Source organism: Alternaria hordeiaustralica, assembly GCF_023758085.1.
Source record: "Alternaria hordeiaustralica strain BMP 2776 chromosome Unknown scaffold_15, whole genome shotgun sequence".
Classification (NCBI taxonomy): Eukaryota; Fungi; Ascomycota; class Dothideomycetes; order Pleosporales; family Pleosporaceae; genus Alternaria; species Alternaria hordeiaustralica.
In genome coordinates, this window is record NW_026056787.1 from 627,761 (window position 1) to 643,905 (window position 16,145).

At 53.4% G+C, this 16,145-nt stretch overlaps 4 protein-coding genes across 4 annotated transcripts; 3 read left to right on the top strand and 1 right to left on the bottom strand.

Annotated features, from left to right (window-relative positions):
• Positions 1-1,222: 1,222 nt before the first annotated feature.
• On the top strand, positions 1,223-3,091 carry J4E84_007261 (uncharacterized protein; the record flags this gene model as incomplete). Its single annotated transcript, XM_049389846.1, has 1 exon — positions 1,223-3,091. One exon carries the CDS (start codon positions 1,223-1,225, stop codon positions 3,089-3,091), a length of 1,869 nt encoding a protein of 622 aa, XP_049242590.1.
• Positions 3,092-4,509: 1,418 nt separating this feature from the next.
• Positions 4,510-7,379, top strand: J4E84_007262 (uncharacterized protein; the record flags this gene model as incomplete). Its single annotated transcript, XM_049389847.1, has 5 exons — positions 4,510-4,549; positions 4,608-4,666; positions 4,745-6,971; positions 7,018-7,126; positions 7,175-7,379. 5 exons carry the CDS (start codon positions 4,510-4,512, stop codon positions 7,377-7,379), a joined length of 2,640 nt encoding a protein of 879 aa, XP_049242591.1.
• Positions 7,380-9,103: 1,724 nt separating this feature from the next.
• Positions 9,104-10,227, bottom strand: J4E84_007263 (uncharacterized protein; the record flags this gene model as incomplete). Its single annotated transcript, XM_049389848.1, has 2 exons — positions 9,104-10,172; positions 10,223-10,227. The coding sequence occupies 2 exons, from the start codon at positions 10,225-10,227 to the stop codon at positions 9,104-9,106; spliced, it is 1,074 nt and encodes a 357-aa protein (XP_049242592.1).
• A 2,687-nt stretch (positions 10,228-12,914) lies between these two features.
• On the top strand, positions 12,915-15,524 carry J4E84_007264 (uncharacterized protein; the record flags this gene model as incomplete). Its single annotated transcript, XM_049389849.1, has 1 exon — positions 12,915-15,524. The coding sequence occupies one exon, from the start codon at positions 12,915-12,917 to the stop codon at positions 15,522-15,524; it is 2,610 nt and encodes an 869-aa protein (XP_049242593.1).
• Between the last annotated feature and the right edge of the window lie 621 nt (positions 15,525-16,145).

Below are 16,145 nucleotides of genomic sequence, written 5' to 3' on the forward strand. Positions count from 1 at the left end.
GCGCAACATACGGTCTCTACTACGTTCTGATCATCATCTTCCATTGCGGCGACCCAACACGTCTCGCAGATAACCTGCGATCACCGTCATCGCCCAACTGCTTGCCATCCGTTCTTGTTCTCACCTCCGGGTATCTCTACGGCATCATCAACGTAATCGCTGACTGGACGTTCGTATTGGTACCGATCTCCGTCCTACTGGATAGTGACCTCGATCGAAGGAGTAAGATCAGCGTTAGCATGGTTATGGCGTTGGGTGCAGTGGGCAGTGTGAGCTCAATCCTCAGGATGGTCTACCTGAAGGGACTGGGTTACAATGGACCAGGTTTACATGGTGAGTCTTTCTTCACCTACATGCCATCATTCAAGCATGTACTAACGACTATCTAGTCGATGCCGTCAAAGCAACGATATGGGCGACCGCCGAGCCGGGCACAGGCATAATTGCAGCCTCAATCGCCATCCTTCGCCCGCTCTTCCGCAAAATCGCTTCTGATGTTCGGTCAAAGGCGTCGTCTTACTCCAACTCACGCAAAGGGTCCCTACAGCCCGACGACTCCATTGCGTTGAGGAGCCAAGACATGGTCGCGCAGGAGATGAAGAATAACAAGAAGCACAGCGTGTACAGAGTCAGCGAGGATCTCGATCCGTGGAGCCCGACGATTGTTGCCACGGCGGATGTGCAAAGGATGATTGTAGTGAAGGGGAGGATGAGCCCAGCCCCAGGTGCACCACCAACGAGGCACGATAATATGATATAATGCACTGAACTGCGATTACACATATATAAGATATTAAAAGTTTCACAGAAGACCCAGGAGGACTCAATGTGCTGTCAGTAATTCAAATTACTACTCTATGATTAAGACCATCGTACCTCCTCGCCCCCGAATGTGTTGTGATCTTGAGTTATCGTCGATTCAACGTGGTATTCCAACCTGCAATTGATCTCTTGTCAGCTGCCCAGACGAGGGCGCAAGGCTCAACAAAGGCCTTTCGAGAATCATGCAATATTGTGGTGTTCAACATTACCTCGGCGCCCTGATGGCGTGGTGGAGTAGGGCTAACGGATGACGTGCCGAAAAAGGCAAAGGCGGGAGTGCGGCCCCAGGAACAGCGGAACATGGCGAGTTTGGAGCTTGGAATTGGTTATCCCAAGGTCACCAACCATGACATAACTACCCACCTAACCGCGCCATGCGTCCTTCGCAGCAAGAGACGACATGTGGAAACCGAACCTCCACGCCCAAAGAGGCACGATAGGACACCGCGTTGCCTGCATCTGCGCCCATGCCCCCAGGCTGCCCCCAACCTATCACCACCCCCGCCAGCGACGCTGCTTCCACGAATACTTCATAACCCACATACCCTCGACGTCGCTGCATCCTGACTCGCGAGTCACACAGCCCGCGCTGCACCACAAGCTCCCGCGGGACAAGAGCACGCCGTACAATGCGGACAAGTCGGGGCGGTCGCCGGCTGCCGTCGTTGGCACGTCGCGCGAGATGACCGTCGTCCGCATACCATTGAAGAGCGCAAAACATCATTTCGGCGTCTCCTTGTCGCGGGGGTCGCGGCCATACAACGAAGATGCGTTCCAGGCGGGCACCATCGACCTCCCCGCTTTCGCACGGCGGCGCCCCATCTCTCTGAGCAGAAAGGGACAAAGCGCAGACACCGAGGTCACACCAGACGTAGGCGCGAGTGGAGATCCACAGGTCTTCTACTTTGGCGTCTTCGATGGCCATGGCGGCGCTGAGTGCTCCGGCTTCCTGAGGGAGCAGCTGCACGACTACCTGGAGAAGGCGACCAAGCAATTTGAGCTCACGAGCAGCCTCGCACGGGAAAGAACCGAGACCCAGTCTGGCAACCCAAAGGCCAAAGGGGAGGCTTCTTCTGGCGACCGAAGGCAGAGGGACAAGGAGAGTCTGAATGCTATAGAAACGCATACGCCACCGGGCACAACAGCTATGAAGCCGCCACAGCCTGGTAGTAAAGACCAGCTGCCAACTGCCGGCTCTAAATCTATGGACGGTTCAATCGAAGGCGTTGCACCAGTGCGACAGTCAGACAGCGTGCGGAAAGCTGAAGAGCTCGAGCAGCAGCTGGTCAAGCAATGGAAGGAGCTCGTAGGCGGATACTTCAGACGCTTCAAGCCCGAGTACTTCTCCATGTCCGCGGGCGGACGCGGCCATCCTGCCGAGAAAGAAGTCATTGAGAAGCGCCACACCAGCAACCCCACAATACCCGAAGACGTCAAAGAAGGCATCGGAATTGAAACCGTCCTCGAATACGCCTTCCTCAAAGCCGACTACGACTTCGTCGCCGCCCAAGTCGGCAAAAAGGAAGAAGACCCCGTCCGCGCAGACAAAGCTCTGAACGACGACGACATCCTCGGGCAGCCATCACGCCAAACCAGCACAAACATCGGCGGTACAAGCCGCTTCAAAGGCGGCAGCACATGCAGCGTAGCCCTCATCTCGACGCCCACGCCCTCACCCTTCTGGCACCCGTCCTCGCCATCCTCCCTCATAACCGCTCATGTCGGCGATACTAGGATACTTCTCTGCAACACCGCAACCGGGCTCGCCGTCCCCCTAACATCGAACCACCACCCCTCCCTCCCCGAAGAAGCAACCCGCCTCCGCCGCTTCGCCGCCTCCTTCGTCACAGACTCCTTCGGCGAAGAACGCATGTCCGGTCTCGCAAATACCCGTTCTTTCGGCGACATGGCACACAAACGCGTCGGAGTATCCGCAGAACCCGAGATCCGGCGTATAGAACTGTCGCCCGCTGAATACTCTTTCCTCATCTTGTGTTCAGATGGCGTGTCGGGTCATTTGAGTGACCAGGAGATTGTAGATATTGTTAAAGAGGCCAAGACGCCGGAACAGGCGGCGAGAGATGTTGTGGCTTTTGCGACGGAGACGAGTACGGGGAGTGAGGGGGCGGATAATGCGACGGGGTTGGTTGTTAGGTTGGGGGGTTGGGAGAGGAGGGGTGAGGGGGGTTTGGGGAGTTTGGGGACGAAGGAGATGAGGGATTGGAGGAGGCAGGAGGCGGAGAATCCGAGGGCTAGTGGGAGGATGTGAACAAGCTGTTTCTGATCAAGTGCTCATTTGTGTTGATGGGACTGCGGTGGCTGACGGGTGTCAATTGACACTTAGCGGGTGGGTTGGATACATTGTATATAAGGCTATCATAATGATCCTCGTACTACCACTACTGCGTTTATTCCAGCCTGTATTGACTTGAACATGTGAGTATGCAGGCTACCGCTTTCCCACGAGATATTGAGGTTAGTACGGGCTCGATCCTCGTGTGAAGGAGCTTGTCTATAGTCAGATCCATCATGTGCTAAAAGCAGACATCGTGTCTACCGTCGTATTGTGGGACGCGATGCAGTGTATTTCTTCCTCGCAGACTGTAGCCATACGGTACATCTAAAAGAGGGAATAAGTTTTTTTCCGTAAATGTTGGTACTTGTCAGGGGACATAGTTCAGGCCTAGTTAAACCCTCTTCCAGTAGCACTAAAGAGCTTCCGCCAGATAGGACTGGTAAGAGCAACTCTGCCCCCTCGAAAGATGAACAGTCGGACACGTGAGCACACAGATTTTGGCACTCACTCGTCCATTAGCCCATGTCTAAGCAAAGAATCAATCCCCGTGACCCTCTCTAGGCGTCCAGATGTAGGTACAGCTGTAGGCTGCCGTCGCTACCAGCTACTTCAAAGACATACACAATGCAGGCTGCCGCGATGACTGGAACTTCCAAGATGATGATGTTCGCGTACTAGAGTTTTGCATCGATGCGATTCGTCATGATGCGCGTGTATCGTCCAATAGCCTCGAGGTGATTGACGGGCTGCAGGTAGACGCTTGGCTTGGCTTCCAGACAGAACCACGAGGACGCGATGTAACAGTATCAAGAACTCAAGGTGCACAACGACTAGGCTGGATGTCATAACTCTATGCAGAGTCTGTGCAGGACGGTAGGACCCTCGTTCAGTGTCATGGCTCTCACAGGGCTGCATGCGGGAGGGCGAGCTCAATCTGGGGGGGAAAGCACGATGCGCAAGCGAGCCAATGCGCCGTTGCCAGGCGGGCGCCGCTCCTTCCTCCAACGAACCCATCGACGGTGCCTGAAGCAGCGGAAGAATAAATTTCTCACCTCACCCTCGCCCTCACGACGCCGTCTCACTGTCAAACGCCGTGTTTGCCTGTTGCTTGCTGCTCTTTGACTGGCTGCCCTTACGCCCGTCTCCTTGCACCAAAGTCCGCACTGTTAGTGGGGCAGACCCTTTAGGAGGAAAACAACACGTGAACTAGGCCTGTCTACGCTCGACCTTCTTTCGCTTCAAATTCCCTCCCTACGACGGACGCCCTCCGCAACCTCACCACTCCCTGCCTTCCTGCCGCACCACCTTCTGCTTCTCCCGCCACCGCGGCCCTTTAATTCTTCCCACCGCCAGATACCCCGCCTGAATCTTTGAAGCACCCTTCAGCAGTTATGGATATCAACCAGGTGTTGGAGGGGACCTACTCCGCCGGTATGCTGCCTTTGCTGAGACCCGCACTTTTCTAGAAGCTCGACTGACCCTTCTGCAGACGCTAGCATCCGTAACAGCGCCGAGCAACAGCTCATCCAGGCTGCCGACTCCGACTTTGTGAGTCCCCCGCTGCCAGAAGGCTGCATGCCCCCCGAGACATAGCCAGAACATATCCACTAACACGTCTACCACCAGCCTCAATACCTCACCGTCCTCGGCGGCGAACTCGCAAATGAACAAGCCGCGCCCCAGATCCGACAGGCCGCCGCCCTCGCCCTGAAGAACGCCTTCACCGCTCGCGAGTATGCCCGGTTACGTCAGGTTCAAGAACGATGGCTCAGCCTCGACACCCAGATCAAGCAGCAGGTCAAGGACATGGCCCTGCGGACTCTGGCCACACCCAACAAGAATGTAGGCTCCGCCGCTGCACAGTTCATCGCCTCCGTGGCTGCTATCGAGATACCCCGCAATCAATGGCCGGAGCTCATGACCTCGCTCGTCGAGAGTGTCGGTCAGGGCAGCGACGCCCAAAAGCAATCTTCGCTTACCACAATCGGTTTCGTGTGTGACACAGACGATGTAGAGTTGAGGGACGCGCTAGCACAGCACTCCAACGCTATCCTGACGGCTGTCGTCCAGGGTGCCCGCAAGGAGGAGGCCAACAACGACGTCCGTGTAGCCGCCATCAACGCGCTCAGCGACTCGATCGAGTTCGTCCGCTCCAACTTTGACAATGAGGGCGAGCGCAACTACATCATGCAGGTCATCTGCGAAGCCACACAAGCGGACGACAGCCGCATCCAGCAGGGCTCGTACGGATGTCTCAACCGCATCATGGGTCTGTACTACGACAAGATGCGCTTCTACATGGAGAAGGCGCTATTTGGTCTTACCATCCAAGGTATGAAGAGCGAGGAAGAAGATGTTGCCAAGCTGGCTGTCGAGTTCTGGTGCACCGTCTGTGAGGAGGAAATCGCTATCGAGGACGACAACAGCCAAGCTCAAGCCGAGGGCTCCACCGAACTCCGCGAATACTTCAACTTTGCCCGAGTTGCTACACAAGAGGTCGTGCCAGTGCTTCTCGAGCTTCTCGCCAAGCAAGACGAGGATGCCGACGACAACGAGTACAACACCTCCCGCGCAGCATACCAATGTCTGCAGCTCTGGGCACAGTGTGTCGGTAGCGGCGTTATGCCCCCTGTTCTTGCTTTCATCGAGAAGTACATCCGCTCAGAAGACTGGCACTACCGTGATGCGTCCGTTTCCGCCTTTGGTGCCATCATGGAGGGTCCCGAGGAGTCTGTGCTAGACCCCATCGTTAAGCAAGCTCTGCCTACTTTGATCGGAATGATGGACGACCAGAACATCCACGTCAAGGACTCCGCCGCATACGCCTTGGGCCGTATCTGCGAGGCGGTTCCCAGCGCACTCGACGCACAGCAGCACCTGCCTCCCCTGATCGGAGCTCTCTTCAATGGTCTCGCCAGCAACCCTAAGATGGCCGCATCGTGCTGTTGGTCGCTGATGAACTTGGCCGACAGGTTCGCGGGAGAGCCCGGTTGCACAACCAACCCATTGTCGCCCCACTTCGCCCAGAGCGTGCAGAGCCTCTTGCAAGTCACCGAGCGCGCTGATGCCGACAACACGCTCCGCACAGCCGCATACGAAGTACTCAACTCCTTCGTCAACAACGCCGCTGGTGACAGCGTTCCTCTCGTCAACGAGCTCGCCAACGTCATCCTGGAGCGTCTGGAGAAGTCCATGGCACTCCAATCGCAGGTTGTCAACGTTGAGGACAAGCTGACTCTCGAAGAGATGCAGACTAGCTTGGCTAGTGTCATCATGGCGATCATCCAGCGTATGGAGAGCGATATCAGGCCCCAGGCCGACCGTATCATGCAGGCGCTGCTGAGCCTACTTTCATCTCTGCCTCCCAAGTCCAGTGTGCCAGACACTGTCTTTGCCGCCATTGGTTCGATCGCGACGGCTCTCGAGGAGGACTTCCAGAAGTACATGGAGGCTTTCTCACCATTCCTTTACAACGCCCTCAACAACCAGGAAGAGCCCGCACTCTGCTCCATGGCCATTGGACTGGTATCTGACATCACTCGATCTCTGGGCGAGAACGTCCAGCCATTCTGTGATGCCTTCATGAACTCGCTTCTCCACAACCTCCGCAGCCCTCAACTTGGCAACCAGCTCAAGCCAGCTATCCTGCAATGCTTCGGTGATATCGCACATGCCATCCACGGCGCGTTCGAGACTTACCTGACTGTTGTTGCTCAAGTGCTGCAACAAGCTGGACAAGTCACATTGACCACTGAGGGCAACTACGAGATGATCGACTACATTACCTCTCTCCGTGAGGGTATTATGGATGCATGGGATGGGTGCATCGTTGCCATGAAGAGCAGCAACAAGAGTAAGTTTTGTAATCCAAGACGTTGATCACACACTAACAGTTCCAGCTCAACTCATTGTCCCATACCTTGACTCCATCTTCGACCTTCTCCGCACTATCCAAGCAGACAGCAACCGCACTGAGGCTCTCCTCCGATCTTCATGTGGTGTTATCGGGTATGTACAGGTGTCCCTCTTTCAATATATCCCACTAACATCATTTAGTGACCTCGCGGATGCGTTCCCAGCTGGTGACTTCCGGGAGTACTTCCGTCACGAGTTCCTCACCGCAATGGCGAGGGAGACACGCGCCAACCAAGACTTCAGCGGTCGAACCCGAGACACTGCTCGATGGGCACGTGAACAGATCAAGCGTCAAGTCGGTACGTCGCTCGGCTACAACCCCTACCTCCGCCCCGCCCCTCTCTAGTGAAATCGACATCCCCACCTTATATATATACTCCAGCCCACTGACTTCCCCTTCCCAGGCGGCAACCAAGGCGTAATGGCCTGATTGTCTTGATACCCCTTCCCTCCCCCAGCACTGCTCGAACCTTGTGTTGGCCAAGATGTTGGATAACCTCCCTGGAGGTACCGTCTAGCATGTGGCTAAAGCATAGGTTCTAGCTCCCCCTCGCGTATCCCAGCACCTCGAAGCACAGTACGGAGCCCATCCGTTCGAAGAATGTCGTCGCGCACGGAACTTCGCTCCCCCGGGGTCATCGGTCTACGTCCCTCGCACTTACCCGGAGATCCTTGATAGAGCAGCGTCGTCGCATGCGTCCCAATTCGGAGGAGGAGGCGGAGTCGTTTCGTCGTACAACCATGGCACCAGATTCGGACATTGGGAATTGGTCAATGGTGTCTCAACCTATTGTCCACCCGCGGAAAAGACTCCAGGTGGCTGCGGTCATCCCGAATTTGCCTAAAGTCGACACGAAACGAATCCAGCACCCCGACCCCGCGACTCCCGACCCCAGCACCAATGCGCATCTCCCCCCGTCGAACCCGAATCGCACAGCACCCTCTCCACAACCCAATCATGTAGCACCAAAAGTCTTGTAAGGCAAAGATCAAAAGCTGTTATAGCTTTTTCTTTCTAGCCAAGGAGAATAATAGATTCATTCCCATCCACCCCCTTTTTTTGTACACTCACTTCTTCTTTCTCTCCCCCTTCGGGGCCTTCGGGGCTTCAACTTCCCAATCATAACATTGGAAATAGGCGTTTATACCACTTTGACTGCTTTGTTTGAGAAGTGGTTTGTTTCTGTGGAATGGGTATATTTGCTGGCCGGTGGTTTATAGTTGTAATGATTACTGCGTAGACTTGTATGTTGCAGTGTGTTGATGTCGTGATGTGAGGGCGTGTGCGCTTGAACGTCGGTTTCTGGTGTGTCATCATCATACGTGGAGAGATGAGCCATTGTAAGCGTATATATTGTTCTCGCTATTCTGAGTTCGAGTTTGATAGTGGACGCCAGATGACTTGTCAAGCCACTAACTGGCCTTTCGATGATACACATACCGACTTGAGGTCGCACCTAGGCACCCGTGGACCGCTGCTGGAGTCAGGTGTTGACAGGCTACCTAGGCTTGCGCAGCTCCGCTGTTGGATCACGTCTCATGCGCGCAGCCTGGTGTTTCAGTTCTGCGGAGCCCAGCTGATTCTGACATGGCTACAATGCGGGGTCGATTCGATGGATCTACTGCGCGTTGGGTACTGCTGAGTGTCTGGGATGGTACTGTTGTATGATTGGGTGGTTGAGTGGGTGCATGTCTGCTTTCTGGGGAAGTCGAGTGATAGTTTAGTCCGTTGTAGATGAATGTTTGCCTGTCGGATTAAGATCGTCCCAGTAATTTTGGCATCGGCCTCTTTCTCATCCCTTCTATTATCTAATAGGCAGAGTTAGTTATTATGTATCTCGTGTGTGCTGCGGAAGCTGTAAGTGGCTCTTGTGTGTGTGTTGCGGAAGCTGTAAGTAGCTCGTTGTATATGGGTTATCGCGGTACTATGGGAGAGATATCGACATCGATAGAGACTGCTCAAACCTACTCAAGCCGTAAGTTCATCTACGTTAATCCGTAAGGCGCATATGAGCAGTATGAAGAGGGTGTGATATTTCAGCACAATGGCTAAGCGTTATTCATTGCACTTTACTTCTTCCATGTACCTCTCCAAATCATCAAATCTTGAAATGTTCTGACTGCAGTGATGCCTGTAAAGACGTCCTCCTCATGTAGCTTTGAACAGACCCATCGATTTTCCACCAGCCCTTGCACTCGAGTCTGAGCTATAGCACTCTCGTCCAGATAGCGTTTCCATGGTTCCTCCCAAGTTTGCATAGTAGCCTCAAGATCTGACAGATCTTCGTAATGGACCCGGTATTTTTCTAACAATGCCTTCATTCGTTTGCCTGCGGTCTGCGAGAGACTGGGAAGTCCTCCCGACCAGTTAAGGCCTCCACGTTCCTTGTGCTCCTTTGGGAACTCAAAGAGCAGCCATTGCTGATATTGTCCGAGATCGATATCCAATCCTTTCAGATCCTTCTCGTCCAATGCGATAAGATCACCCCAGGATGCACCACCAATCCGTACGACGTCGTGTAATCGTTCGTGGTCGGCATCTGTTTCTGCTTCCGTAATCGCTTTCTCAAGCATTCTTTGAGCTTTCTTCTTCCTCCTCTCGTAGTTGTCATCTGCATACAGCATGGGTAGTTCCACATCGAATATACCGATTAGACAGTAGGCAGCATCTTCTGGAACCGTTGTGATGCGGCCCTCGGTCCAAGACATACGCTCCTTCTTGCTGAAGCGCGATAGTTCCAATCCTTCGAGAGCTGGACCGGGAATTCGAGTAACTTTACTAATCGTGCCCGCTAATTCATCTTTGTCGCCTAGGAAGCGGCTTTCTTTGGAGTAAAAGCGAACAGAACTTGGTGCGATCAGTTCTTGAAGCGTCCAGCCACGTTTGAACCACCTGCTCTTCGAGAACGCGCTTTCCCACTTGGATCCAGAATCGCCAGTGGAGTCGTCAATAGATACATCTGAAAGATACACATAACATCTGGCAGCTCTCTGATACCAGTAAAACATGGAGGCCAGTGACCGTTGCAACTCAGTGTTGTCCGACTTGTTGATGCAGCAAGTGTCTATCCAGAAGTATACGAGGCCATCCCTCTCCACTCTCTCCTGACAGAAGCGGAGTTTCTCGTAACCTGGCTTGCTGGTGTCGTCCTTTCCCCGCTGTCCAGATTGGATATCTTCGAACTTCACCTCATCTTTGTCGAGCCCCCAGGTATGCGAAAGGATAGCGTAGAATGGAACCTCTCTTGGAAAGTCATGAAGAACCCACTTGAGACTTTTCGAATCAAGTCGTAGAAGACGCATTATTGGATATGACCTCGGGATTGAACAGACTGGAAGGCTGCAGAGATGGCGATGGTCGGGATTATCTTACCCCGCAGACCTGAGCCAGGGCCAGACCGAAGTCTGAATCAAAGGCGCACGGTTATTTCCGAAAACCAACGCGCTTTCCGGAAACCTTGACCGGTCCGGCTGAGCGATCCCAAAAGGTGAGCGTGGCCCAATCGTTTAGGGTCAGCAGCCACGACGCAGCCAACAAAGCATGCAGCACCTTTGAGTTGCACCCACTTTCGTCTGATTGGATGGCTGTTTCGCCTAACCTTGTAATCGTCTCACGAATGCACCGCTCAATAAGACAAAGTTGAAGAGAAGCTGGTCTCAGTCAGGAGTGGGAGCTGAAAATAAGCTGAAAGAGGGCGCATCGGCTCCCTCGTTTTGGACCTCTGTAGGCTCTGTTCTAAACTGTCTCTTGAGATCGAACTCATGTCCACATGTTTCCGAGGTTTGGACTTTTGGTTATAAGATTAGGTTCTTGAGATCGTTTCCCTCTCGGCGAGCTGCTGATGTCGACGATTCATCGACGCGGGTCGACTGTCGAGGCTGATCAGGCTAGCGCTTCAGCTAAGCTACCCGCGTATGAACTCTAACACATCTATCCCCCAAGGCCAGTTTCTATTTTTCACATATCGGCATTCTCATCTTACGATGTTTCCGATGAACGGCAGGGCGGAGGCAGCCGGGCATGTTGATGGTACCGTTGCCCTCGCAGGCCTATCTAACAGCGCAGTTGACTGTTTCTACAACAGACTCATAGATACGACAGCGTGCGCTCGACAATGCAAGGCTCTGCCTGTTGCGCTAGGGCAAGTCTCTGGATCTGGATAAGATTCTTTGCCATATACCTTCGGTGGCGCATCGGAGTTACGGCACGTCAAGTCTTGCATCGTGGAGGTTTTGACATTGCCGTGCCACCTGGGCATTAAGAGACGCTCGTATCAATAAGTCACCCTACCCCACATCAACCGAGCATTGGCGCAACTACCATTACAGCGACAACACTGCGAACCCAACAGACACTTGCGACAATCTCCCAGGCGCAACATGGGCGCGAAATCAGATTGCACTCAGGGCATCGAAAAATCACAATCGACTGATGTCAACACAAATGCCAACGTGGACAAGGACAACGTCGACTCTGACGAGACACCACCAATCTACTACGACGCCGAGCCATCAGCCCAGCCACCAAAATACCCTGATAACAAATCCACTTCACCTACATCACGACCCACGCCCACGAAACAACACAGCGGCGCACCCGCAAGTACCCTCGCAGCAGTTCTCGGTTCCGAATACACCGATTTAGATGCTCAGCGGCGAGCAGACCGCAAGAAGAAAACGCTTCGCGAGCGCTGGAATGATTTCAAAGAGAGAAACTTTGGCGACTTTGATCTGTCTGAAGACAGGGCTGCAGCGGGGAGTGCGGCTGAGTGGAATGTGCAGGGTGGGAGGCTGAAGGGAGGAATGACAAGTCCGTATCGAAGGAAGGGGAAGTAGAATGATGGATTAGATCGCGCTCAAAGTGGTGGTTGGAAGGCAGTTTGCCTAGTGAGAGAGAGCGGCTTGGTTGGCGCTGCTATAATTGAAGGAGACACCTGGGCACTCTATCGCGAAGTTGAATCCGCTCTTAGCGGGGAGATGTTTTGTATAACGGGGACATGCTCATGGAGGGAGGCAGTGAATAGAGTATCCGACAGGCAAGATAGCGAGCGATCGGCAGTGGTCTGCCGAGCGTGGGCGCTTCCAAGGTTCTGTTCGCAAGGTGCTGTTGGGGCCCGTGGCGTGAAACACAGTCTAACCTGTGCAGAGATCGACTCAGCTTAGAAGGGGAGGTGGCTAAAGAATCAGCATGCATACTGCGACCTTTTACTACCTGGGAACATGTTCGGCATGCATATGTTCTTGCTCATGCGCACGGGTGCGGCTGGACCCTCCCGAAGAACGAACGTGGTCCAATCACACGGGAGAGACACCCACCATGTTCGTCGGCGACGCACGCTGCACTGCAAAGACTACGCTGCTTCTGCTTCTGCATCCTTTTGTTTGGATGTCGTTCGTCTGAATCTACAGTGCTCTCGTATATGCGTCGCCTAATATGGGCGGCTGGGAAATAGGAAGCTGATCTCCAGAGTGAGAGCTGAGTGACGGCGGTTCAGCTACAGTACCCTTTGGCGAGCCTTCTCGCGCTGCGTTCAGAAGCCATGCTCTTACTTCTGATGCGCAGGCTTGGATCCAACGTTGCAAAAGTGAGTTAGCAGGATCAGACTCGTCTTCATGAGCGTCAGATTCCAACGGATTAGCGACAGTCTTAGTACTAATCCCAAGGCCCTCTCATACAAGGAAATCGCTAAACAGATTCGCAGACTAGATCAAACACAGAACTTGCGAAGTAGGTTACCTAACGTCAACATAGGCTCTAGGGTGTCCACCGTGTCCTAGGTTGGTGTGAGGGCAGCCCTGAAAACAACCGCTGAACTTTGATTGTAAGGCGCGAAACATCAAGTCCCTCATCTAGTCGATGACGACCGACTCCGAGCCACTAATGGAAGGATCGATGTCAAAGCATTCCGCCGAGAACCACGCGGTTGTGGACAGAGTTGAGCGACCATGCGAGGAGTGCGCATCGCTCAATCTCAGCATCGAAAAGTTCGTTATTGAGGACGACAAAGCAGCAGAGATACGCCCGTCGCTCGATTCCTTGCGATTGGCTAATGAAAGGTTTCGTCTGGGAACCCTTGACAGCATTACTGAGAGAGCAGGAACTTGCCCTCTCTGCCGCCTCGTGGTAAACTCCATCGCGAAGGACTTCTTGAGGGATGTCGATGCTACTAAGGCGATATGCCATCTCACATGGGAGATGGACGGCCGTCTTTCCGTCGACCCCAGACGCGCACTGGGAGAGAAGCGAACCCGTCGACTGAGAGTCACATGGAGCGATGCATCACTCAAGGCCTTCGAATCCTACCTCGTGTTAGCAGCACCAATCAAGTACGCCAATTCCGATCTCGACTACCCTAAGCAGTTGAACAAGGAGACGCAATTCCTCGGTCGCCGCTTCGGTGCAACGGAGAACAAGAAAAACCTCATCCGCGAATTCGTGAGGTTATGCGAAACGAATCACGACCGCCGATGTACCCGAAAGATTGGCATCGAGAACCCATTCCTTGAGACGTTGATGGAACCATACTTCGGCGTCATCGATATCGAGAACGATCGCCTTGTTCCTTTGCCGTTCGAGGAGACGGATGAGCGTCTTGAATTCGAAGCTTATGCGGCTGTGAGCTATGTTTGGGGAGACACCGGCATGATGGACTACCGAACGAAAATTGAGAACATACAAAGTCGGCGAAAGTCCGGTGGTCTGGCTGCCATTATACGGAAGCTTCCGAAAGCTCTCGCGCAAAGCATTCGTCTGGTGCATGACCTGGGGATCAAGTATGTTTGGATTGATGCACTGTGCATAGTGCAGGATAGTAGCCACTCTTGGAATCTCAATGCAAGAGCCATGCATCTCATATACGGCAACGCGATGCTCACGATCTGCGCTGCGGATGGTGAGTCGCAGACGGGTTTGCTGGCCCTGGATGAAGACCAACGGCCTCAGCAGCAAATCGGAGTCTATGCGGAGGGTGTGCATCTGATCTTGCACCAACCACCTGAGATCAGCATCCAGACGTCCAAGTGGAACAAACGCGCTTGGACGTTCCAAGAACGACTGCTCTCCAAACGTTGCTTAATCTTCACCAGAGGTCAAATTTACTTTCAATGTCGCTCTACTGGTATGTCAGAAGATATCTTCGCGGACGGGAAGGGTAGAGGATGGTCGCTGGACTTGGTACAAGCTCCTCTCCAGATGCTCACCGAGCTCAAGCAACGTGGCATGTGGTTCTATGCCCACTGCGTATACCTATACACATTGCGCGAGCTTTACGAACCGCTGGACATTCTGGCAGCGTTCAGTGGAATGTGTAAGTTGATGGAGGGCACAATGCAGGCGCCCTTCGCTTTCGGGCTTCCAACATCGCATTTCGATCTCGCCCTTTTGTGGGAGCCCGTCGACCTCTTGGCTCTACTAGACTACAAACGGGTGTCGGAAGAACCAAAGTACAAAGACATCAAATTCCCCAGCTGGTCGTGGTGTGGGTGGAAGAGCGATGGAATACAGTACAAACCGCAGATGGTTGATGGGTGTCTCTCCGATGTCCAGGCTTGGCTGTTAGGCCACACATGGATTGACTGGCATATTCGAGATGGCCATGGAACACTTCGTCGCCTTTGGGACAGAGAATGCTCCTTCACTGATCGGAGTACTGACGATAAATGGAGAGGGTACAAGGCACCTGTACGACCGGCAGACGAGCCTACTATGTCTGCGCCTAACGGGAGCGATGAACAGAGCAGTGCCGAGTCTACCTCTACTGCGACCAAGCAAATGAGGAGAAAAAAAAGGACACGATTATCGACGGGTACTTCCAATCGTCGAAGCTCAAGCAGCTTTAGCAAGAAAGACGTGGAGCGCATGAGAAAGACCCACAAACGCATGTCCGAGGACGTAGCCGAACGCGAAGGCTATGATAGTTACGGTCGACCGTTGACAGGAAGTCCACCGGATGGAATACAATACCGAAAACAACTGGAGTTCCGGCTGACCTTGCCCGAAGATCCGTATCACGTTAGGATCTCGGATTCCAACCAACCCGTCGAGGGTCTAAAAGAGTTCCCAGACCAGCCATTCCTGCAGTTCTATACTTGGCGGGCCTCTTTTCACGTCGTACGATCTAATGAGTCCGAATTCGAGGAGGAAGATGTCGGAGCAACGAGAGCTCGCTGCCACATCACAGACCGGCGGGGCGATAAATGCGGGTCCATCATCGTCAACAAAGAATGGCTGGGAAAGTACGAAGCCATTGGTCAGACTACATTCGAGTTTATTGCTATCTCTGACGCCAGATCGTTCAGTCAACAGGAGTTTCCGGTGTGGACGTATTATTTGCCGAAAGAGAGAGTTGATTCCGAGTGGGATTTGTACTTCGTACTCTTGGTAGAGCCGTTCCCAAAGGAAGGCATCCATCGTCGTGTAGCTCTGGGCAAAGTCTTCAAGGCGGCGTTCACGCTCTCAGACGACGAATGGAAGGAAATCATTCTGGGATAGCTATTGTGAGCAATCATAGCTTTGGGGGGGTATCTAGCCTATTCTCGTAAGAGATATGCCGCTGCCAGTGTCCACAAGTCACGCTGAGGTCGAGCGAGTTACTTTCTAGTTGACCTCTCTTATCCTGAGCTCTCTGGAGCCGTCTCTCCATGCGCATGCGCTTAAATCTTTCTTCGCGGTGAAATCGTGCAGAGATCCACCTATCGTGGAAATCGCACTTTGTGGCTTGTGACAGAACATGGAGTATCTTGAAGCTTTTGATATCCGCGTTGTCAGTGAAAGATGATACGACTTCGCGAGGAGTAGCCGAGGGCTTTGGTCTAGGTTTATAGGAGGATTTGCGGCCAAGAGACGCACGCGGGGGTTTGAACTCATTCGTGTCCCAAGTCAATCCGCAAGCAGTGCTTCGGGCGATTAGCATAGTTTTACCCAAAAGCTTTACGACATACCATCGGGGAAGATTCTTCAAATTCCATCTTTTGTCCGACCGGGAATGATGTCGTATGTTCAAGCCGGCCTGGACTTTTCCGCATCGAGGACACGTGCCACGCTTTCTACCTTGACCTATCATCAAAATGGACATGCCTATCTTGGAACCGGGCCGAACAACACTGCCCCAGT